The 19,075-nt window shown below is 32.6% G+C and overlaps 2 protein-coding genes across 8 annotated transcripts; both read left to right on the forward strand.

Annotated features, from left to right (window-relative positions):
* The first annotated feature begins 1,877 nt into the window (after nucleotides 1-1,877).
* On the forward strand, nucleotides 1,878-16,816 carry LOC129304822 (B3 domain-containing transcription factor VRN1-like). 7 transcript variants are annotated; one of them, XR_008591794.1, is made up of 12 exons: nucleotides 1,878-2,064; nucleotides 2,911-3,397; nucleotides 3,523-3,707; nucleotides 3,832-4,057; nucleotides 4,185-4,330; nucleotides 10,002-10,067; nucleotides 10,532-11,590; nucleotides 13,200-13,703; nucleotides 13,828-14,011; nucleotides 14,506-14,729; nucleotides 14,811-14,974; nucleotides 16,110-16,816. XR_008591794.1 is itself a non-coding variant. In XM_054944634.1 (6 exons), exons 1-6 carry the CDS (start codon nucleotides 1,990-1,992, stop codon nucleotides 6,326-6,328), a joined length of 1,413 nt encoding a protein of 470 aa, XP_054800609.1. In that variant the 5' UTR covers nucleotides 1,878-1,989; the 3' UTR covers nucleotides 6,329-6,622. The 7 variants fall into 7 exon arrangements, 2 of the variants coding, with proteins under 2 accessions (XP_054800609.1, XP_054800610.1); XR_008591793.1 differs by lacking the exon at nucleotides 10,002-10,067 and having other exon boundaries at nucleotides 16,110-16,389; nucleotides 16,583-16,816; XR_008591791.1 differs by lacking the exon at nucleotides 10,002-10,067 and having other exon boundaries at nucleotides 13,193-13,703.
* LOC129304695 (B3 domain-containing transcription factor VRN1-like) lies at nucleotides 13,166-16,621 on the forward strand. Its single transcript, XM_054944441.1, has 5 exons — nucleotides 13,166-13,703; nucleotides 14,506-14,665; nucleotides 14,821-14,932; nucleotides 16,110-16,286; nucleotides 16,583-16,621. The coding sequence occupies exons 1-5, from the start codon at nucleotides 13,166-13,168 to the stop codon at nucleotides 16,619-16,621; spliced, it is 1,026 nt and encodes a 341-aa protein (XP_054800416.1).
* Nucleotides 16,817-19,075: the final 2,259 nt, after the last annotated feature.

Here is a 19,075-nt window from a genome sequence, read left to right on the forward strand (position 1 = left end):
ATAATGCCAAAAACTTGATCTCTAGTTATTTATGCTTTTTTAATTTGTAATTTTAAAAAATGTGATAAAGATTTATAATTTTTATTTTACATTAATGCTATAAATTAACAAGATTAATTATTTAATTTATAACTTATAATGCTAAAAATATGATACCTAATTATTATTATTAAAATGATAATTATATTTTTAAGAAATTAATTATTTTTAAATAAAAGAATAAGATATTGAATTAAGATATTATAATTAAAAAACACCCAACTTTTCAAACCCACTTTTTAAAAGCTACAAACTGCAGCTTCCAATTTTTCACATCTGAATTTAATTAAGAAGTCCTTCCTAAAAGCACATTTAATTTAACAAAATAATTTTAAATAACTTTTCACATTTCAAAAATAAAAAAATATTTTTGAAATATAAAAAGTGAATTAATCAAACGGTGCAAAATCATCAGCCCTCTTCCTTGATACACGGGGTTCAACCAAAATCACAATAGAAACACAGTATTCCTTGGTAAAATTCACGAGGGTATTCAAAAAAAAAAATTATTATTAGCTGCCCCCAGGCAGTTCCAGCACGTAATGTTTAAATCCATAAAAAAGACAAATAAAAAACAATATTGCGCTATACAACCACACTTGAACCCCAGGGTCCACATCATCCTTGTTCTGTTCCACTTATGTTCTTGGGGTACTCGAAAGCACACCCGTCCTTGGTCACAGGTAAAGGAATGAGATCAGGAAAAGCCTCCTCCATATCTTTGGAAAGTCCCCTCGCAGCCTTCTGCTTCATCTTCAAGTTGTTCATTCTTGAGGCTTGGATCTTAATGCCATGCAAATAAGGTCTTTTATTTGCTCCTTTCCTGCAGAAACATTCCCCGGTAATATCCCTTCCGTGGCAAAAATATTATCAATATTATTACTAACACCCAAGGAATGGCGTTCCACGTCATTAGTTTGAGCCTCACGGATTTGGTAGGCCATTGAGTTATAAATCTTTTATTTGATCCTCAGCCGCAATGATTTGTGAATTCTCGCGATTCCCTTGTTCCACATGGCCCAATATTCCTTTCATTCTCACCCCAAGCCATGGGCCCCCGCGCTATCAATGACTTGATTTGCAACAGTTTATCCATTAAATAATTCTTGTGGCATACTCCATTTAGATTCACCCCTCTCATCCATTCCACATGGCTTAATATGGTTGCCTTCCTTTTCAGAGAGCCCTTTCAACTTCCCTAAGGTGCAATCTTCAATGAGTTACTTATACCTTATTCACTACGTGTGTTTAGATAAAAATCTTTTTAACTTCTTCTTCTTAAATTAAAATTAAGATTAAAAATAAAAGTCAAAAAATTAGAGAAATTAACATATTATGAATCTTATAAATATAAAAATAATTAATATTTAGTCAACAAAATATTTCATAGTCAAGTTTGCTATTTTATCCAGTCAAAAAAAAGTAGGAGTCTTATAATTTATTTTTAAATTATGACAAGATAAATATGCATTAATTATATAATTATATAAGTAAATATTTTTTTACACATATTACATTTTAAATAAAAAATATTAGAAATATTAGAATATATCATTTTTTTTCGTCAACAAAATTTCGCCCTCATTTGATGCATGGCAGCATGGGAAATGTACACATATTGATTGAGTCAGTAAAGTGATGGGAGAAAAAGTAAATTTAATATTTTCATAAGAGCATTTTAAAAAAATAGCATTAATTGCTTTTAAAAATCCGTTTCTTACATATAATAAAATATAAAATTTTATAAAAGACGCTTTATATTTTTTTTGGCCAGAAGACGCTTTATATTTATAACGGACGGTTTAATAAAAAAACAGAACTTATCACACAATGGCTATCTCGCCACAAATCCAAAATTCAAAGTCAATGAAAAGGCTCGCTTGAGTGAACAGAGAGCTCCGAGGGGAGAAAGGAAAGATTCTTGCTTCTGAAGAAAAACCCACACAAGCCATGGCTTCTCATTCTCACCCTTCCAGCCCTATCTGTTTCTTCAAGATCATCTTGAAATCCAATCTTGAATCCATTGTAAGCATTATTTCTCTCATTCTCTTCAAGCTTTTCTTTTCCCGTTTTCTTTATCCATGTTCGTAGTTTTTATTTGCCCCAAATGCGTGCAAAAGCTTGCTTCCTTTTTCTTCTGGGCTTGCTGATATGAAAAAGATGAACAGGGTTTTTTCCTTTTAATCCCCGTTTCTTTGTTTAAAGGAAAAAAAAACAATAATAATCGGAACCTTGAACCTCGCACTTTTTCCCCTTTTTTTGATTGACATGTATGGAATGGGCTATGCTTTCATTAGCAATCAAGTGGCAGAAGGCATTGCGCTTGAATTGAAATAGCTACATGGTAATTCATACGAAAGTACGTACATTTGAGGAGGTTGAATTAGCTTATCTTGGAGTCTTGAGTTTGAGCATCGGGATATGCAGTTATAACGGTTCCACATAGTTGGGGTCTGGATTAGTTTAAGTGGGACATGGTAATAACCCAGGATTCCAGGATACTGGTAGATGGAATGAGAATGACACACACACACACACACACACAGATGGCTGTTGTGAAATTGAAATGATATTGAAATATTTCCATTTTGACTCTAGACTAGCGCATTTCCTCTTCAATGTGTTTCCCTTAGAGGGATACGGCATGTTATGCTTATGGAAGAATTTGGTTATATGCTGCTTCTTAAAATTCAAAAAATTCAAAAGCCACCAACATGCTATCCTCTTGTAGATATGTGACAGAGTATGGCGGAATCGAAGTTAGAAGTAAAGTTTTGATTATGAATAAAGAACTTGTTGTGTTGTACATGTAGTAGATATGTGAACTTATATATTTGCATAATGAGTTACTAACAAAACACAACTTCACAGAGGATTCCAAACAAATTTACTGGGAGATATGGAAGTGGTTTGTCAAACCCAGTGTTTCTAAAGCCTCCTGATGGGAAAGAGTGGAAAATGCATCAGACAAAACATGACAATGAGATTTGGTTTCAAGAGGGTTGGAAGGAATTTGCCAGCTTTTACTCTTTGGATGAAGGGCATTTGGTTTTGTTCAAATATGAAGGAACTTGTCAGTTTGATGTACACATATTCGATAAGAGTGCACTAGAAATAGACTATCCTTCTTCATCTAAGAATAATCTCAGTGATGATACACTTGAAATCTTGGATGAGATGCCTCCAAACCAAAAGGCTACGCACAAAACGCCTTTGTCATCTTCTAGGCCTTGTAAGAAAATGAGAAGTCTGCAGAATTTGCCGGTGGCCTTCAAAACTAATCCCGGCCAGTGTCAAGGAACAGAGTTCCAGAAATCAACCAATGCAGAATTGAAGCTTTGTAAGCAGGAACCAGAGGGTATGTGTTTCTTGTTCTGCTTTTCCTTTTTGATTTGTGGATTGAATTGTGTCTTGTTTGGAATGGAATGAGTTTGGCTTAAAAATCAAAAGGCTATATGACGCTGCTACTCAAAATTGTCACAGATGATGGGGAATCAGGAATTTTTACCAAGAGTACTGCCTGCTTGAATTCTGAGCAAAGAAGGAAGAAAGCGACAACTACCGTGGAAAAGATCAGAGCTTTAATCAGTGCCAGTTCTTTCAAATCTGAAAATCCCTTTTTCAAGGTAGTCATGCAGCCTTCACATGTCAGTGGTAAATGTTACTTGGTGAGCCTTCTAACAGAATCTAGTTAGCTTCATCTGAAATGTGGACACTTACTTGAAGCCTTTGGTTGCAGCAAGAATTAAATTCTCTTGTGTGATCTGAAAATTTTTTTAATCTTCTCCACAGGTGATGCCTATAAAATTTGCTAAAAGACATTTGAAGAAAGAGTGTGGTGTTGTGCAACTTGAGGTCTTGGATGGGAGAACTTGGCCTGCTAGGTATAAGATTCCCATAATTGGAGTTGGATGGGAGAAATTTGTAATGGATAATGGTTTGAACGTGGGTCATGTTTGTGTTTTTGAAATGATCGGTCGCACATTCAAAGTACATATTTTCAGAGACGATGAAGAAGGTATTATTGACTTAGTTAATTGGTTTCTCTATGGATAAGTTCTGATGAATTCCATTTACTTCACTGTGGATGGATGATTTCCAGTTAAAAGCAGAAAGAGGACTTACAATCTTGCATTCATTTTCAGGAAATCTGAATGTTATTCCTTTTAAAGATGAGCAAATCAGCAGTTTGCAACAGACTCCTCTTGAAGAGGCTAGCTCTTTCAAATCTGAACATCCTCATTTTATGGTTAAGATGACACATGCTTACATTTTTCGTGGCTCAAACTTGGTAAGTCTTTTTTCCTCTTAATGTAGTTGTTGTAGGATTTGTACAAAATTGTTTGATTTTATTAATAATTAATAAGCTGAACAAAAAAGGTTCATGATAGCCTTTTCAATTTAGTTCAATGGCAAGATGACTGATGTCTTGTTTATTCATTTATGGAAAAATTATTCTTTTGATCCCTATTGTTTTTTAACTCAATTTTTAATTTGGTCTCTATGATTTTAAAATCTGTAATTGTTCCTTATAACTTATTTACTTTTTAATTGAATTACTATTATCAAAAGATTTTGACAACATTTTGTTAAAGTTTGTTGATGTAACTAACTATATATTGCTATAGTGATCTAAATTTATTTGATTTTTGCTCGTAAAACAGGCAAAAGCATGATAATAAAGTAAGCTTAATCACATATTCAGCAAAATGTTAACAGAAAATTGACGAGAGGGACTACAGTAAAAGTTATTTCAACTCTAGGGACTCAATTATGAAATTTCAACTATAAGTACCAAATTAAATAGAGAGCTGGCCAAAAAAATGAAAAAAATTAGTACCAAATTAATAACTGAGTGAAACTTTGGATCCAATGTATGAATTTTCCTTCTCTACTACCACTACTACTATTTTTTTTTTTTTTGGTGCAACTACCACCCCTACTATTTGCTATACTTATTATTGCATTGAATGTCTTTATGACTGAAAAATAAGAGTATAAACAGATAGCTCGGTGGCAAATTCACTCGTTTATATTAAAAATAGCAATTCTAAATTTAGAAGTAACAAATTTTTCTATTTCACTGTATTGAACTTGGGCCAAAGAACTTAAATTTACCCTAGAAGCTAAAATGAAATATAATATTTGGCAAGAATTCACCCAAAAAGTTTGATTAGCAAGTAATGTCTCTGAAAAAGTAAGAAAAAATATAAAATTAATTTTTTAAGTTCTTATAGTTTTTCTTAATTTTGAATTAGATTTTATTTTTTTTAATTAAATCCTTATAATTTGATATACTAGATTTATTAATCCTTAAAGATTAAAGTCTTTGAAGTTTTCCTTTAAAAAAGGAAATTAAGAACTTTTATATTTTTATTAAAAGATTATATACATATAAAATTAATTACATGATTTTTATAACTTAAAATTTACATAATTAGGTTATGTCTTTGAAATAATATATATTATTTTCATAAAAATTTTAATAAAAATATAGACATTGTATCAAATCAATTTTTTTTCTTTTTGGGCTAAAAGTATTAAATCAAATTTTCTATAAGCTTCAAAATTATATTTGTTTTGGGAAAGTTAATAATTTTAACTTTGAGGGATTAACACATTTAATGGATCAAACTATGATGACTTGATTAAAATAAATAAACTATAAGAAATTAATTTAAAATTAAGGAAAATTATAAAGACATGCGGATTAATTTTCTCAAGAGAAAAAAAAAAATGACAGGGTCATCTCAGCTAATGCCCGAAGTGTTCTTTGCATAATTGAAGCTAAGTGTCATATTGTGTCTAATTCTAAATGTTTGATATTCTAAAATGCTTATTTGCTCTCACTAGAACATTAGCAGTGTAAGGTGTTTTTCCCCCCCTTCAATTGGCGATGATCGAAAGAAACAAAAAAGACATGCTGACATTAACATGACTCATATGTTTCATAAGTGTTTTGCCTGATAATCATTGTTTTCACCTTCTCTGGCAGCATGTGCCAACAAAATTTGCAAGAACACATTTTGATAAGAGTACTAAGAGCGCCAAGCTTGTTGTAAAAGATGTAGCTTGGCCTATTGGTTGCATATTCAGAAGAGATTCTCATGGATGTCAACTTCATGAATTTTCTTCTCGGGGATGGAAGCAATTTCGTGCAGATAATGATTTAAAAGTAGGAGATGTTTGTGTCTTTGAGCTCATTCCAGAAACAGAGTTCAAACTTACATTTCAAGTTACAATCTTTGGAGCCACTAAACACCCAATTCAATCATCCAACTCAGCTTAAAAAACCATTGTTTTAAGATCTGGACCATCATACTGGTTGCATCAACCGTTAACACCTATTGTCATTTAGTGTATCTCTCTCTCTCTCTCTCTCTCTCTCTCACTAAAAATGACCATTCTTAGCGTCACCCTCTTATTAGTCATATGAGAGACATTCAAGATCTCATTGAATGGCTCATTGCACATTCTTTTCATGTAGATTTAGACATTAGGCTATTAAAAAACATTGCCTATTGAAAGACCTCACACTCAGGTGTGAAGAATTATTGTTATATGACATAACCTAATTTGCTTTCCTTTGCACAACTTACATCATGGCCCTATAATTCAAAAAATAGCACACATGCAATTTATTTTTAAGCCAAGAATAAATATACAATATTATAGTATTATAAACAACCTTACGAATCATGAATAATTTGTGACACTCTATACAGGAATTTTATAATTCATTTTTAAATTATGACAAGATAAATATACATAAATTGTATAAGTAAATACTTTTTTTTCAGTTTTATTGTAAGATACTTTCATGGTTTTATGCATATTAAGAAAAATTAATTTTTATATCATAAAAAAATAAGATATATTCTTTTTTTTACTTTTAAAAATAATATAACTATATTAAATATTTTCACATTATTAATAAAGGGTAAAATTGGAAGAAGTTGGAAACATTAGTTTAAATATCACAAGGTGTTTTATATTTTAAATTAAAAATTATTTTTAAAATGTGTTTTTACAAATAAGAGAGGGGAATGTATATTTTGTTTTACTGATATTACTTTTAAATATAAAATATAATAAATATTATAATATCATTTTTTTCCAACAAAATTTCGCCCTCATTTAATGCATGGCAGCATTATAAATGCCCACATATTAATTGAGTGAGTAAAGTGATGGGAGAAAAAGTAAATTTAATATTTTCATAAGAGTATTTTAGAAAAATAGCATTAATTGCTTTAAAAAATCTGTTTCTTACCCAACAAGATGGAAGATTTTATTGTAGTATGCTTAAAAGTAGGGGTGTAAACGGGCAGGTACGGTCCACCCGTGACTGTACTCGTTACCCTCCCGTTATGGGCAAATGGGTGGCCACCCGCCTGTACCCGCTTATACCCGTTTGTACCCATTTTTAAATGGGTGCAAACGGGTCTGGGCGGGTTTGGGTCACCCGTTTACCCACAACACCCATTTTCTTAAAAAAAAAAGGAATAAAAATATATAATTTTCATTCCACTAGAACTTAACATAAGTGCTCAAGTAGCATCATTCTAAAAGTTTAAATCTCTGAATAATATAAGGATAAATATTTTAACAACAAATACTAAATAAACAAGGATCAATAATTTTAATTTTTAAAGTGAAAACCCAGTCTCATCAATCCTCATTTATCTTCTTCAGAGTCACTTGATACAGCAGAAGATTGAGCTATTGACTCTTCCTCTACAAGACAAATTAAAACAATTAGATTAGTAAATAATAATATATATTATATAATATGGAGAATTAAAATGAATATAATTAAAATAACTTATTCATATTATTATTACCATCAACAGCACGTAAAGTCTCATCAAAATAGTCAATATTAATCTCTTCCAATGGGGTGCATGATGTTGATGATAACCAATTCTGTGTGCAAGTGAGTGCCTCAGCCATTTTTGAAGATAAGGAACTCCTGAAAGCATCTAGTACTCGACCCCCAGTACTAAAAGCAGATTCCGAAGACACTATGGAGACAGGCATAGCTAACAAATCACGTGCAATCAAACCTAGAACTTTATACTTGGAAGAATTCACTTTCCACCATGCCAAAATATCAAAACTATCATCACAAGCATCAACTAACTCTACATTTAAGTACTCTTCCACCTCTGAAATTGGTTTCTTTGGACGCTTACTCATTGCAGTGGCTAAAAAATCTTGCATTGCCACATCAATAATTTTTTTAGAAGATAGAGGAACTTGCTTCCCTCTACTACTGGCACTACTATCCCCCATCTCTATACCAGTTTCAGATGGTTCACTACCACTGGCTGTTAGAGTTGCAGAGTACTCATCAAACAAGCGATGCAAAAACCCCATAATTTTCTTTTTCATCATTTCCCTCTTCGTGTAATCACCAATAAAATGTTTAAAAGCAACTTCAACATAAGAAAATTTGTATATAGGAAGAAGAATCACAGCTATTACTAATAATGGATTCATGTTTTCTGCCTTTCCCCAGTACTTGTCATACTTACTTTGCATCCTTTCTGCCATGTCACTCAATAAAGAATTAGATTCAACTGCAATTGAATCCAATCGTGTTTTGATTGCAACTATATTTTGAAAGCATGTGTTTGATGTGACATAATTTGATCCAGAAAATTGAAGAGTCATAGTATAGAACAACTCCAAAAAGGTAAGAAATTCCTTTGCCACACTCCAATCATAAGCATTAGGAGGTTTAACTGTACTTTCATCACCATCATGATCACTAAGCTCATCTTCATCCTCCTCTTCCATCCTATCAACAAAGCTTGAGCTGGAAGACAATTTAACTTTCCTTTTGAAGTAGTTCTTGTAATCTTAATCCTCATCCTCCATTCTATCAAAGACCTTAGTGAACTTAACGGCATTCTGCAACATGATATATGTTGAATTCCACCTATTATGACAAGAAAAAGATTTAAATGTTAGGAAAAATTACATATCATAATGCAAACAATCATAATTTAATAATAATATAAATTACCTAGTGGGACAATCCATGGTAAGAAGATTCTTTGAATCAATTCTCAATTTTTTAACAAGCTCTTTGAATTTTTTAAGCCTACTAGGAGAAGATCTAACAAACTTGATTGCATGCCGAATAAGTTCAATAGATTGATTCATATCTTTAAGGCCTTCTGAAACAATTAAATTCAAAATATGAGCAGCACACCGCATCTGCAAGAATTCTCCATCACAAACTAGACCTCCCAAATCCTTTAAATGCTTCTTTAAAAATACAATGGCAGAATCATTATAAGAAGCATTATCAACTGTAATTGCAAATACTTTCTCAATACCCCAATAAAATAAGCATCCCTCAATTTCATTGCCAATGGTGTCCCCTTTATGATTTTCTACCACACAAAAATTCAAAATTCATTTCTATAATGTCCATTCTTCATCAATCCAATGAGCTGTCAAACACATGTAGTTGGAATTTTGAATTGAAGTCTAACAATCTGTGGTGAGTGATACACGAACTTTAGATTTCTTAAAATACCTCTTCAAACGTCTTGCTTCTTCTAGATATATCTTGTAGCACAACTTAGCCATAGTAGTGTGAGAAGGGCATGTAAATCTCGATTCAAGCACTTCCAACATTTTTTTAAAACCTTGCCCTTCCACAACTCGAAATGGCATCTCATCCAAAATGATGAATTCAGCAACTGCTTTTTTGCATCATTCTGCATTATACGGTTGATGAGTCATTGATTTATTAAAAGAAGCAGAGAATAAGGACTGTCCTGCCTTGGCTTTGTTTGGATTCTTTGGGCAAGATTCAAAATGTCGCCAAAGGTTCTTAGTCCCAGTTTTAGAAGAATGGCCTGCAAAATTCTTTCCACAATAGTTGCATTTAGCTCGATGCTCACCTTTTTTATTTATAAATTTTTCATAATGATTCCACATTTCAGATGTTGCACTTCTTTTTCGTTTAGGAGGTGGAGCATCTTCAACTTGGGAAGCTCTAGGTTCAAAAGGTGCTGTTGAGATGGTGGTGGTATTGGGAGCTTTAAATTCATGTGCCCCTTCCATAGCTTGCACATTTTTCATAGTAACTTTAAAAGTAAAAACTATACAGCAACCAAATCAAATCAATCACAACACATTTGGTACTAGGTACATCACATTAACCAAAATATCAACAAAATTATAAGATAAGTTATACAATAATACATTCAAAATGGCCATAAACATCAGATCGCAATCAGTGCTTCATGTCCTTAATCATGGCAGGACCATATCAGTTCATGCTAGAAAAGCCATGCACCAGACAAATCAACACATAAGTAAATGAGCAAAAAAATTATGATTCATAGAAGCAATGGTTTCTGAGCATTGATACAGCATTTAGACGGCATTAACTTGCTATTGACTGCATCAAACATCAATTACCACATTCAAATATGCAGAATTTTATTTTTCTTTCTATTTTTCTATTCAGCAAGTCAAAACCACAGAAAAGAAGCAATTATCAACAGAGGAGCCTAGAGGTCGAACCTAGAGCTGGAGCATGCTGCTGCGTTTGTATGCGGGCGTCTGCTAGCAGAGTAGAGCTGAGGTCGATGCTGGAGGTGGAAGCCTAGAGCGTGTGTCTGCGTGCGTGCGTGTGCTAGCTAAAGCCGCGATGAAGAAGGACTTGAATGTTGCGTCTGCTAGCTGGAGGCTTGGAGCTGGAAGAAGGACGAGAATCTCACACAAGCCGCGATGAAGATCAGGTGAACAGTGGAGAAATTAGCCAGGCGAACTTGCGAAGTGGTGGACGCCGGACGAAACGACAGGGCAGACGAAGATGACGCCGGACAGAACACCGATAATAGCTGAAGCAATCTCAACTCTCACAGGCGAAGATGAAGATGATCTCACGGCATCACACTGGTTACGGTACGGGTAGATGAATGATGAAGCGAGGCCGCGAGGTTTTTGATTTCTGAAGCAGTGGAGCTTAGGACTGGATTGATTTGGAGTTTTGGACAACTGGACAAGGTCACGAAGCGTGGGTTCTAATCTGACTCTAGAGCTTGGACTGGATCACTGTGGACGGTAGCAGTTGCACTAGCAGACCACTGGATTGAAGTTTGCCAAAAAAAAATATAATATATATACGGGCGGGTATGGGCCACCCGAGAGTTAACCCGTTACCCGCCTGTTTATACTTATACAGGTATTACCCGCCCATACCCGTTTTCCTTCCCTCACTAAATGGGTATGGGTTGACCCGTTTCTAAACGGGTAGGGTGGGTTTGGGCGAGTTGATGGGTTTTCGGGTATATTGCACACCCCTACTTAAAAGCAAGTCGAGGAAGGCAATAGAAAAGCAAAATTCAAGCTGGCGCTGTGGGAAAAATGAAAAGGCTTGCTTGGATGAACAGAGAGCACTGAGGAAGGAGGAAAGATTCTTGCTTCTAAAGAAAAGCCCATACAAACAATGGCTTCTCATTCTCACCCATCCAGGCCTATCTATTTGTTCAAAATCATCTTGAAATCCAATCTTGGATCCATTGTAAGCATTCTTTCTTTCATTCTCTTCAAGCTTTCTTTTCCCATTTTCTCTCTCCATGTTCGTAGTTTTTATTTGCCCCAAATGTGCGCGAAGGCTTGCTCCTTTTTTCTTCTGGGCTTGCTGCCATGAAAAAGCTGAACAGGGTTTTGCCTTTTAATCCCCGTCTCTTTGTTTATAATAACAATAATAATAATAATAATAATAATAATAATTGGAAACTTGAACCTCGCAGTTTTTCCCCCTTTCCTGATTGACATATATGGAATGGGTGATTCGCCTCTGAATCAGCTCTGATCGATCTTTTATATGCTTGCATTGGCAATCAAGAAGTAGAAGACAATATTGTGCTTGAATTGAAATAGCTACATGATCATCCTTAAGAATGTACGTACGTCATATACGTATATATATAGAGGGATAACAAAAATTTGGTCCCTGTAATTGTAACATGTTTTGGCATGAGTCTTTATAGTTTTTTTCATTGTTCTAGGCACTCTAGTCTATCCTGTCCACAACATTAATCCATTTATTTTGAATATACCCAAAAAAATGACGAGGTGACACTAATGCCCTAATAACCTTTGATTAAGTGGGGTCACTTTCGAGCTGTCTTTGTCATTTGAGATTTGGGTCCTTTTTTGCCCTTCTGTATGACAGGTCAAAAAATTTTAAAGTGCCACATCAAGGTCGTATTCAGTATATTCAAAAGTAAAAAGACTAATATATAGGATAAAATAGAGGGACATGAAATAATGAAAAAAATTACATGGACTCATACCAAAATACAATAAAATTATAGGGATTAAAAGTTATATTTTTTCATATATATGGAGATATATCTATATATATATATATAGGGAAAGAGATGGCTGTTGTGAATTTTTTTTTTTTTTTGGGTAGAAGGCAACTTGAAATTAAATAACAAAAATTACAGCAGCAAAGTATGTTAATAAGACACCGATGTCTAGCTGTTGTGAAATTGAAATGATTTATTCATTCTAGAGTCCAAGCTACTTGAGACAAACATCAGAACATCGCATTTCCTATTCAATATTGCATCTTAAAGTTCAAAAGCCTTCAGCATTCTTTTGCTCTTATAGACGTGTGACAGAATCAAAGTCAGAAGTAAAGTTTTGATGAGGAATAAAGAACTTGTTGTGTTGTACTTGTAGTTCATATGTGAACTTACTGCATGTTTGGATTGACAAAAAATCGATTATTTGGGGCCAAATAATCAATTTTTCTAACAATTACCCAAACTGCCAAAAAAATCTTATAATTGATTATTGAGCCAAAATCACATTTTGAAATAAGTTCTGATAGGTTGCTTATAAATTCAATTTTACTGTTAAATAATATATTTTACTTCTTAAAAAAATTTAACAAATTTAATAATATTAAATATAACTTTATCAATAATTTAATTTTAAAAAGTAATGTCTTTTATGGTAATTTGTACAACTGAAATCAATTTCAATATCCAAATAAATTGCGTTATAATATAATAAATTATAATTAAAATTAATCATATTAATTCATTATTTTCATAATCAGTTATGTCTAATTGAAATTCAAATGGCCCTTGCATATTGGCATAATGAGCTACTAGCAAACACAACTTCACAGAGGAATCCAAACAAATTTACTGGGAGATATGGAAGTTGTTTGTCAAGCCCAGTGTTTCTAAAGCCTCCTGATGGGAAAGAGTGGAAAGTGCATTGGACCAAACATGATAATGAGGTTTGGTTTCAAGATGATTGGATGGAATTTGCTAGCCTTTTCTCTCTGGACGAAGGGCATTTGGTTTTGTTCAAATATGAAGGAACTTGTCAGTTTGATGTACTCATATTCAATAACTGCGCGCTAGAAATAGACTATCTTTCTTCATCTAAAAATAATCTCAGTGATGATACTGTTGAAGCCTTGGATGACATGCCTGCAAACCGAAAGGCTGTGCGCAAAACACCTTTGTCATCTTCTAGGCCTTGTAAGAAAATGAGGAGTCTGCAGAATTTGCCGGTGGCCTTCAAAACTAATCCCGGTCAGTGTCAAGGAACAGAATTCCAGAAATCAACCAATGCAGAATTGAAGCTTTGTAAGCAGGAACCAGAGGGTATGTGTTTCTTGTTCTGCTATTCCTTTTTGATTTGTGGATTGATTGTGTCTTGTTTGGAATGGAATGAGTTTGGCTTAAAAACCAAAAGGTTATATGACATTACTGCTAAAAAATGTCACAGATGATGGGGAAGCAGGAGATTTTACCAAGAGTTCAACATGCTTGAATCCAAGCATAGAAGGAAGAAAGCATTGACTACTGTGGAAACGATCAGAGCTTTAATCAGTGCCAGTTCTTTCAAACCTGAAAATCCCTTTTTCAGGGCAGTCATGCAGCCTTCACATGTCAGTGGTAAATGTTACTTGGTGAGCCTTCTATCAGAATCTATTTAGCTTCATCTGAAAATTGGACGCTTATTTGAAGCTTTTGGTTGCAGCAAGAATTATCTTTTGTGATTGAGGTTTTGAAAACCAGATTGGTTCTTAAATTGGAAAGATCAGTTCGGTTTTTATAGTCTAATTGGTTAGATCAGCAATCAAGCCAATAGCATAAAAATTAAATAAAAAACAATATTAAATGCATATAATATATATATATATAAGAAATAAATTCAAAATATATACATGTAGTTATAAATTTAGACAACATGACCATAAATCTACAATATTATAAATCATAATTTTAAAACTTGTCAAATATAGATGGATTTTGGTTAAATCAAATGTACATGTAGATATAATCTATTTTGGTCCCAATCGAGCTGTTAAGGGCTCTGGTCCATGGTCCAACTGTTAGTCTGTTCCAATTCTTAAAACAATGCTTTTGATGCCAATGAAATTTTTGAATCTTCTCTTCACAGGTGGTGCCAACAAATTTGCTGAAAGACATTTGAAGAAAGACTGTGGTGTTGTGCAACTTGAGGCCTTAGATGGGAGAACTTGGCCTGCCCGGTATAAGATTCCAAGAATCGAAGATGGATGGGAGAAGTTTGTAATGAAAAATGATTTGAAATGGGTCAAGTTTGTGTTTTTGAGCTGATCGGTCACACATTCAAAGTACATATTTTTAGAGATGAAGAAGAAGGTAATATCAACTTAGTCAATTGGTTTCTCTATGGATAAGTTCTCTCATGAATTCAATCACTTCACTGTGGATGATTTCCAGTTAAAAGCAGGAAGAGGACTTGCAATCTTGCAGAAGATCTGAAAGCTATTCCTTTTAAAAAGGAGCAGATCAGCAGTATGCAACAGACTAGTTCTTTCAAATATGAAAATCCTCATTTTATGGTTAAGACGACCCATGCTTATATTCATGGCACATCAAACTAAGTAAGCATTTTTGTCCCTTTTAATGTAGTTGTCAGAGTATGTTTACAAAAATGTTTTATTTTATTGATATTTAATAAATTGAACGTGAGAACTTGGCATAACATAGGCTTAAATAAGAATTGAAAAAGACCTGCTTGACTGATAGTCTTTTCAATTTAGTTAAAGGGAAAGATGACCAAGGCTATATTTATTTATTTATGAAAAAATTATATTTTTTATCCCCGTAGTATTATTCAGTTTTTGAAAAATGTTGCTGGTGTAACTATTGGTATATTGTTTTGAGGAAGCAACAAGTCAAGTTCATATGTAACATTTCTATGTGGTTTACTTTTTTGTGATTTCTCATTTTTTTTGTTAAAAACAATTCAGCCTACAATGTTAATAAATATACATAACCATTTTGTCTAGCTCATTTTATTGAACGTAATTTGGCCAAATAGCCTAACTTTACGGTTGGATTGATAGGGATTTGGGTTTGAATTTGTAACAAATTCCCAATTTGGATGCATGAAAATATCAAATCTAAATCCATTTTTTTTATTATAATTCTTTTATAATTTCAAATTTTCTCTAATAATCTCGTTATTTGAAATTCTAATCATCTCAACCCTCTCTTTCTCTTTATGTTTTTACTGTTGGTGCCTCTACTACTCTCACCTCTTCCCTCGTCTCTTGTTCTCATCTTTCACCAATTAAAAAATTTTTGTAAACCTATCACTCTCAATCTTCCATTCTTGTTTCAAATTTCAGCTCATTTTTCCTTTTCCTTTGAAATTTTTTTGTACTATCCAGACAAATAATTTTAAGCAAATGAATTTTAAATGTGAAATTTTTAATGTAAAATCCAAATGCTACCAAAGTATTTTATCAAAAACTAAAATGGAAAACAATATTTAACAGGAGTTTACCCTAAAAGCTTTGATTACCAAGTAATGCCTCTGAAGAAGTAGAAAAAATTGACACTCCCATCTCCGCATCAATGTTTGGAAGTTCCATGCGATGAAAGTGTCACATTGTGTCTAATTCTAAATGTTTGACATATGCTGGCATGAACATGACTCCTTCGTTGGAGTGTTCTTGCTTCATAATCAGTGTTGAGTAGCTTTCTAATCAGTGTTTTCTCCTTCTCTGGCAGGATGTGCCATCACAATTTTCAAGAACACATCTTCATGACTGTACTAAGAGTGTCAAACTTCTTGTACAAGATGCAGATTGGCCTGTTGAGTACGTAGTTAGAATAACTTATCCAGGAAGTCAAGTTCGTGAATTTTCTTGTGGATGGAAGCGATTTTGCCAGGATAATGCCTTGAAAGTAGGTGACGTTTGCATCTTTGAGCTCATTCCGGGCGTCAAACATACATTTTGAGTAATAATTTTACGAGCCACAAAACACCTAGTTTACTCCATGAGCTCAGGTAAAGAGAAAAACCAATTCAGTCACAAAATTATGGATTATTCTGTCTGATCTGCTGGACAATAATTCTGAAACTTTCTTCAAATCACACTTTCAAGGGTGGAGAATAGACTCAAATCCTCTTCAGTGACTCAAAACTTACCAGTCGATTTCGAATGTTTTATTGCTTTCAATTTTCTTTTGACATTGTGCAGTTGGGGAGCAGGAAGCCAACACAGTTCATTGCAGCTTAGGTCCTGAGATTCACTTCTGAGAATAACTTCTTTCGCTGTATATGGACTTGTCATTTGCTGAACACCAGTATGGTTTAATTAGGGAACAGAATATGTTTTGCTTTGTGAGACATAAAGATCATTAGCTCTTGGCGTATTTCATGAACAACTTTGGAGTACAACCATATACACTATATGAAATGCTTGTTATCAAGGTATTGAAAGCTCATGTCGGTCATTAAACTAGTCAAAAGACACTCATTCAAGGATTAATAATCAAAACTATAATAAACAATCTGTCATAAATAAAAAATTTTATTAAATTGGTTATGACATTGATCTAATGATTTATTGGTTCAATTAAATAGGTTGACTTAAATTTTCATACTATGCTTGTTATAGTATGCCAATCCTTACTTTCTTTTACGATCACAAACTTTGCATGATATTTAATGTGTCAATTGCAGTTTAGCTAACACAAGTCAGACTAATATTGTATTTGAAACCATAGTTCTAGTTACTTATAATATGTTAGTAACACAAGTCCTTGCAAATGGGGAAAAGGGAGGGGGCTTTTGAATGTGGGTTTTTTTTTTTTTTGGTGCACAAATATTTTTTTATTAGAGACAATTTTGATTGAGCTTGAGGCATAGTCAAAACATAAAATGTGATGTGTAAAATTAAAATAATAGTTGACGACATGGCAATTAGTGATCATTAGTGACCATCATGGGGAATTAGACTCTATGCTCTATAAATACTTGGGTATTCTCAATTGTAATTAGTTCTTGACATCAATGGAGAGTATTATTCAACGTCTCTCTCTGTCTCCCGTCGCTTTCCCTCTAAGTATCTTCTATTTCTCTTCTCTTCTATATTCTTTACCTTTCTTCATATCAATGGCATCAAATCCAGTCTATCATTGGCTCTTCAAGCTGGGCTCAACAACACATGGTGATAGAGACAAGATCACTAAATGACATGTAATCTTTTATTATCTTAATTCTACATTTCAAAATGTGAGTGCATATCTCAATAAAAATTTAAACATTGATTTATCACGTTATAAGAAACTAACATAATGGTCATGTTAGTTGAATGTGAAAGCTTTTGTTTTTATAAATTGGTTTGAATTTTTTTCAGAGATGTTTTGGCTGGATGGCATTTTTCACCAACCATCTGTCAAAAGTCATTGTCCCACTAAAAAAAAGAAAAATTCTTGTCATAACCTTATTCATCATAAAAAAAAATAATGAAATCACCTTTCTTATTTTTTCCCCCATATCAATCCCGCTAATGTGAGAAAGGTGTATAACTATAATATTGTATCAAATTAAATGTTATAAAACTCAGGTTAAGGTATTTTTAAGTTCTTTAATTTTATATAGAGTTTTAATTTGATTTTTTAATTTTATAAAGTATTTTTTAGTCATTTAATCCTAACATTTTTAGTCTCAAATGATTATTTTTGTATCTATTATTGTTATTTTGAAAAAAATTAAATTTAATATATCAACATTTAAAAATATTTTGTAAATATTTTAATTATTTAAAAATATCAATTTTTAATTTTATAAAGTATTTTTTTTGTCATTTAATCCTAACATTAGTCTCAAATGATTATTTTTTGTATCTATCATTGTTATTTTGAAAAAAAATTAAATTTAATATGTCAACGTTTAAAAATATTTTGTCAATATTTAAAAGTTTAATATAAAAAATTATTGAAATAAAATTAACAGTATTAGGGTTAAATGATTAAAAATATACTTTATAAAGTTAAGAAATTAAAATAAAATGTTGTGTAAAATTAAAGGATAAAATATATACTTTAGCCTAAAACTTACAGGAATATAAGCAACTTTGTAAGGGAAATTTAGAGAGAAAGAAGAGAGATTGCTTTTCATTCACCTTGAATCAGAGATGTGTATGCTTTAAGCTATTTATAGGCTTCTAATTATTAAACACTAACTCAAGAAATTTAACAAATCCATAAACTAATTTATTTTTATGTACATTTTCTTGAATCAAAGTATATTTTATGCGTTTGATACATGTGATTGTTTTTGCACTTAATAGCAAGGCTCTTTTATATACATTCTGATTCATAAATTTCATAAATTAAATCTTTGAAATTCATGAGTTGGGAGATTATACACTTCTCCAAAATATGATAATATTTATAAAACTTCCCTTGGATATCCATGATTGACTAAACAATGTGCATATTTTAAAACCTCTCTATGAAAAATCCATTGAAACAAAAAAAAAAACTCGTTAAGAAAAAAAATTACACTATTTAAACACTAATTGAAGTTGTTTCATTATGACATTCTCAATCATTGTGAACTTATAATTATAAGGCCTGGCTTTATTCTCTGCGCCTTCCTTTCTCCTCCCCTCCACTACACCTAGTAAAGATCTGGAGGACTGTCCAGATTTAACGTTTTATTTTTTTTTATTTTACATTTGTTA

Source organism: Prosopis cineraria, unplaced genomic scaffold (assembly GCF_029017545.1).
Source record: "Prosopis cineraria cultivar Desert tree isolate PC_DT_omini unplaced genomic scaffold, ASM2901754v1 PC3, whole genome shotgun sequence".
Classification (NCBI taxonomy): Eukaryota; Viridiplantae; Streptophyta; class Magnoliopsida; order Fabales; family Fabaceae; genus Prosopis; species Prosopis cineraria.

What these genes read in the sequence shown, in the direction of transcription:
- LOC129304695 (XM_054944441.1), top strand. Translation starts at nt 13,166, where the DNA reads ATGGCCCTTGCATATTGGCATAATGAGCTACTAGCAAACACAACTTCA. An exon ending in TTGTAAGCAGGAACCAGAGG is followed by an intron (nt 13,704 to 14,505) that starts GTATGTGTTTCT and finishes TTCTCTTCACAG; the next exon opens with GTGGTGCCAACAAATTTGCT. An exon ending in ATGAAAATCCTCATTTTATG is followed by an intron (nt 14,933 to 16,109) that starts GTTAAGACGACC and finishes CTTCTCTGGCAG; the next exon opens with GATGTGCCATCACAATTTTC.
- LOC129304822 (XM_054944634.1), top strand. Translation starts at nt 1,990, where the DNA reads ATGGCTTCTCATTCTCACCCTTCCAGCCCTATCTGTTTCTTCAAGATC. An exon ending in TTGTAAGCAGGAACCAGAGG is followed by an intron (nt 3,398 to 3,522) that starts GTATGTGTTTCT and finishes AAATTGTCACAG; the next exon opens with ATGATGGGGAATCAGGAATT. An exon ending in TTTCAGAGACGATGAAGAAG is followed by an intron (nt 4,058 to 4,184) that starts GTATTATTGACT and finishes ATTCATTTTCAG; the next exon opens with GAAATCTGAATGTTATTCCT.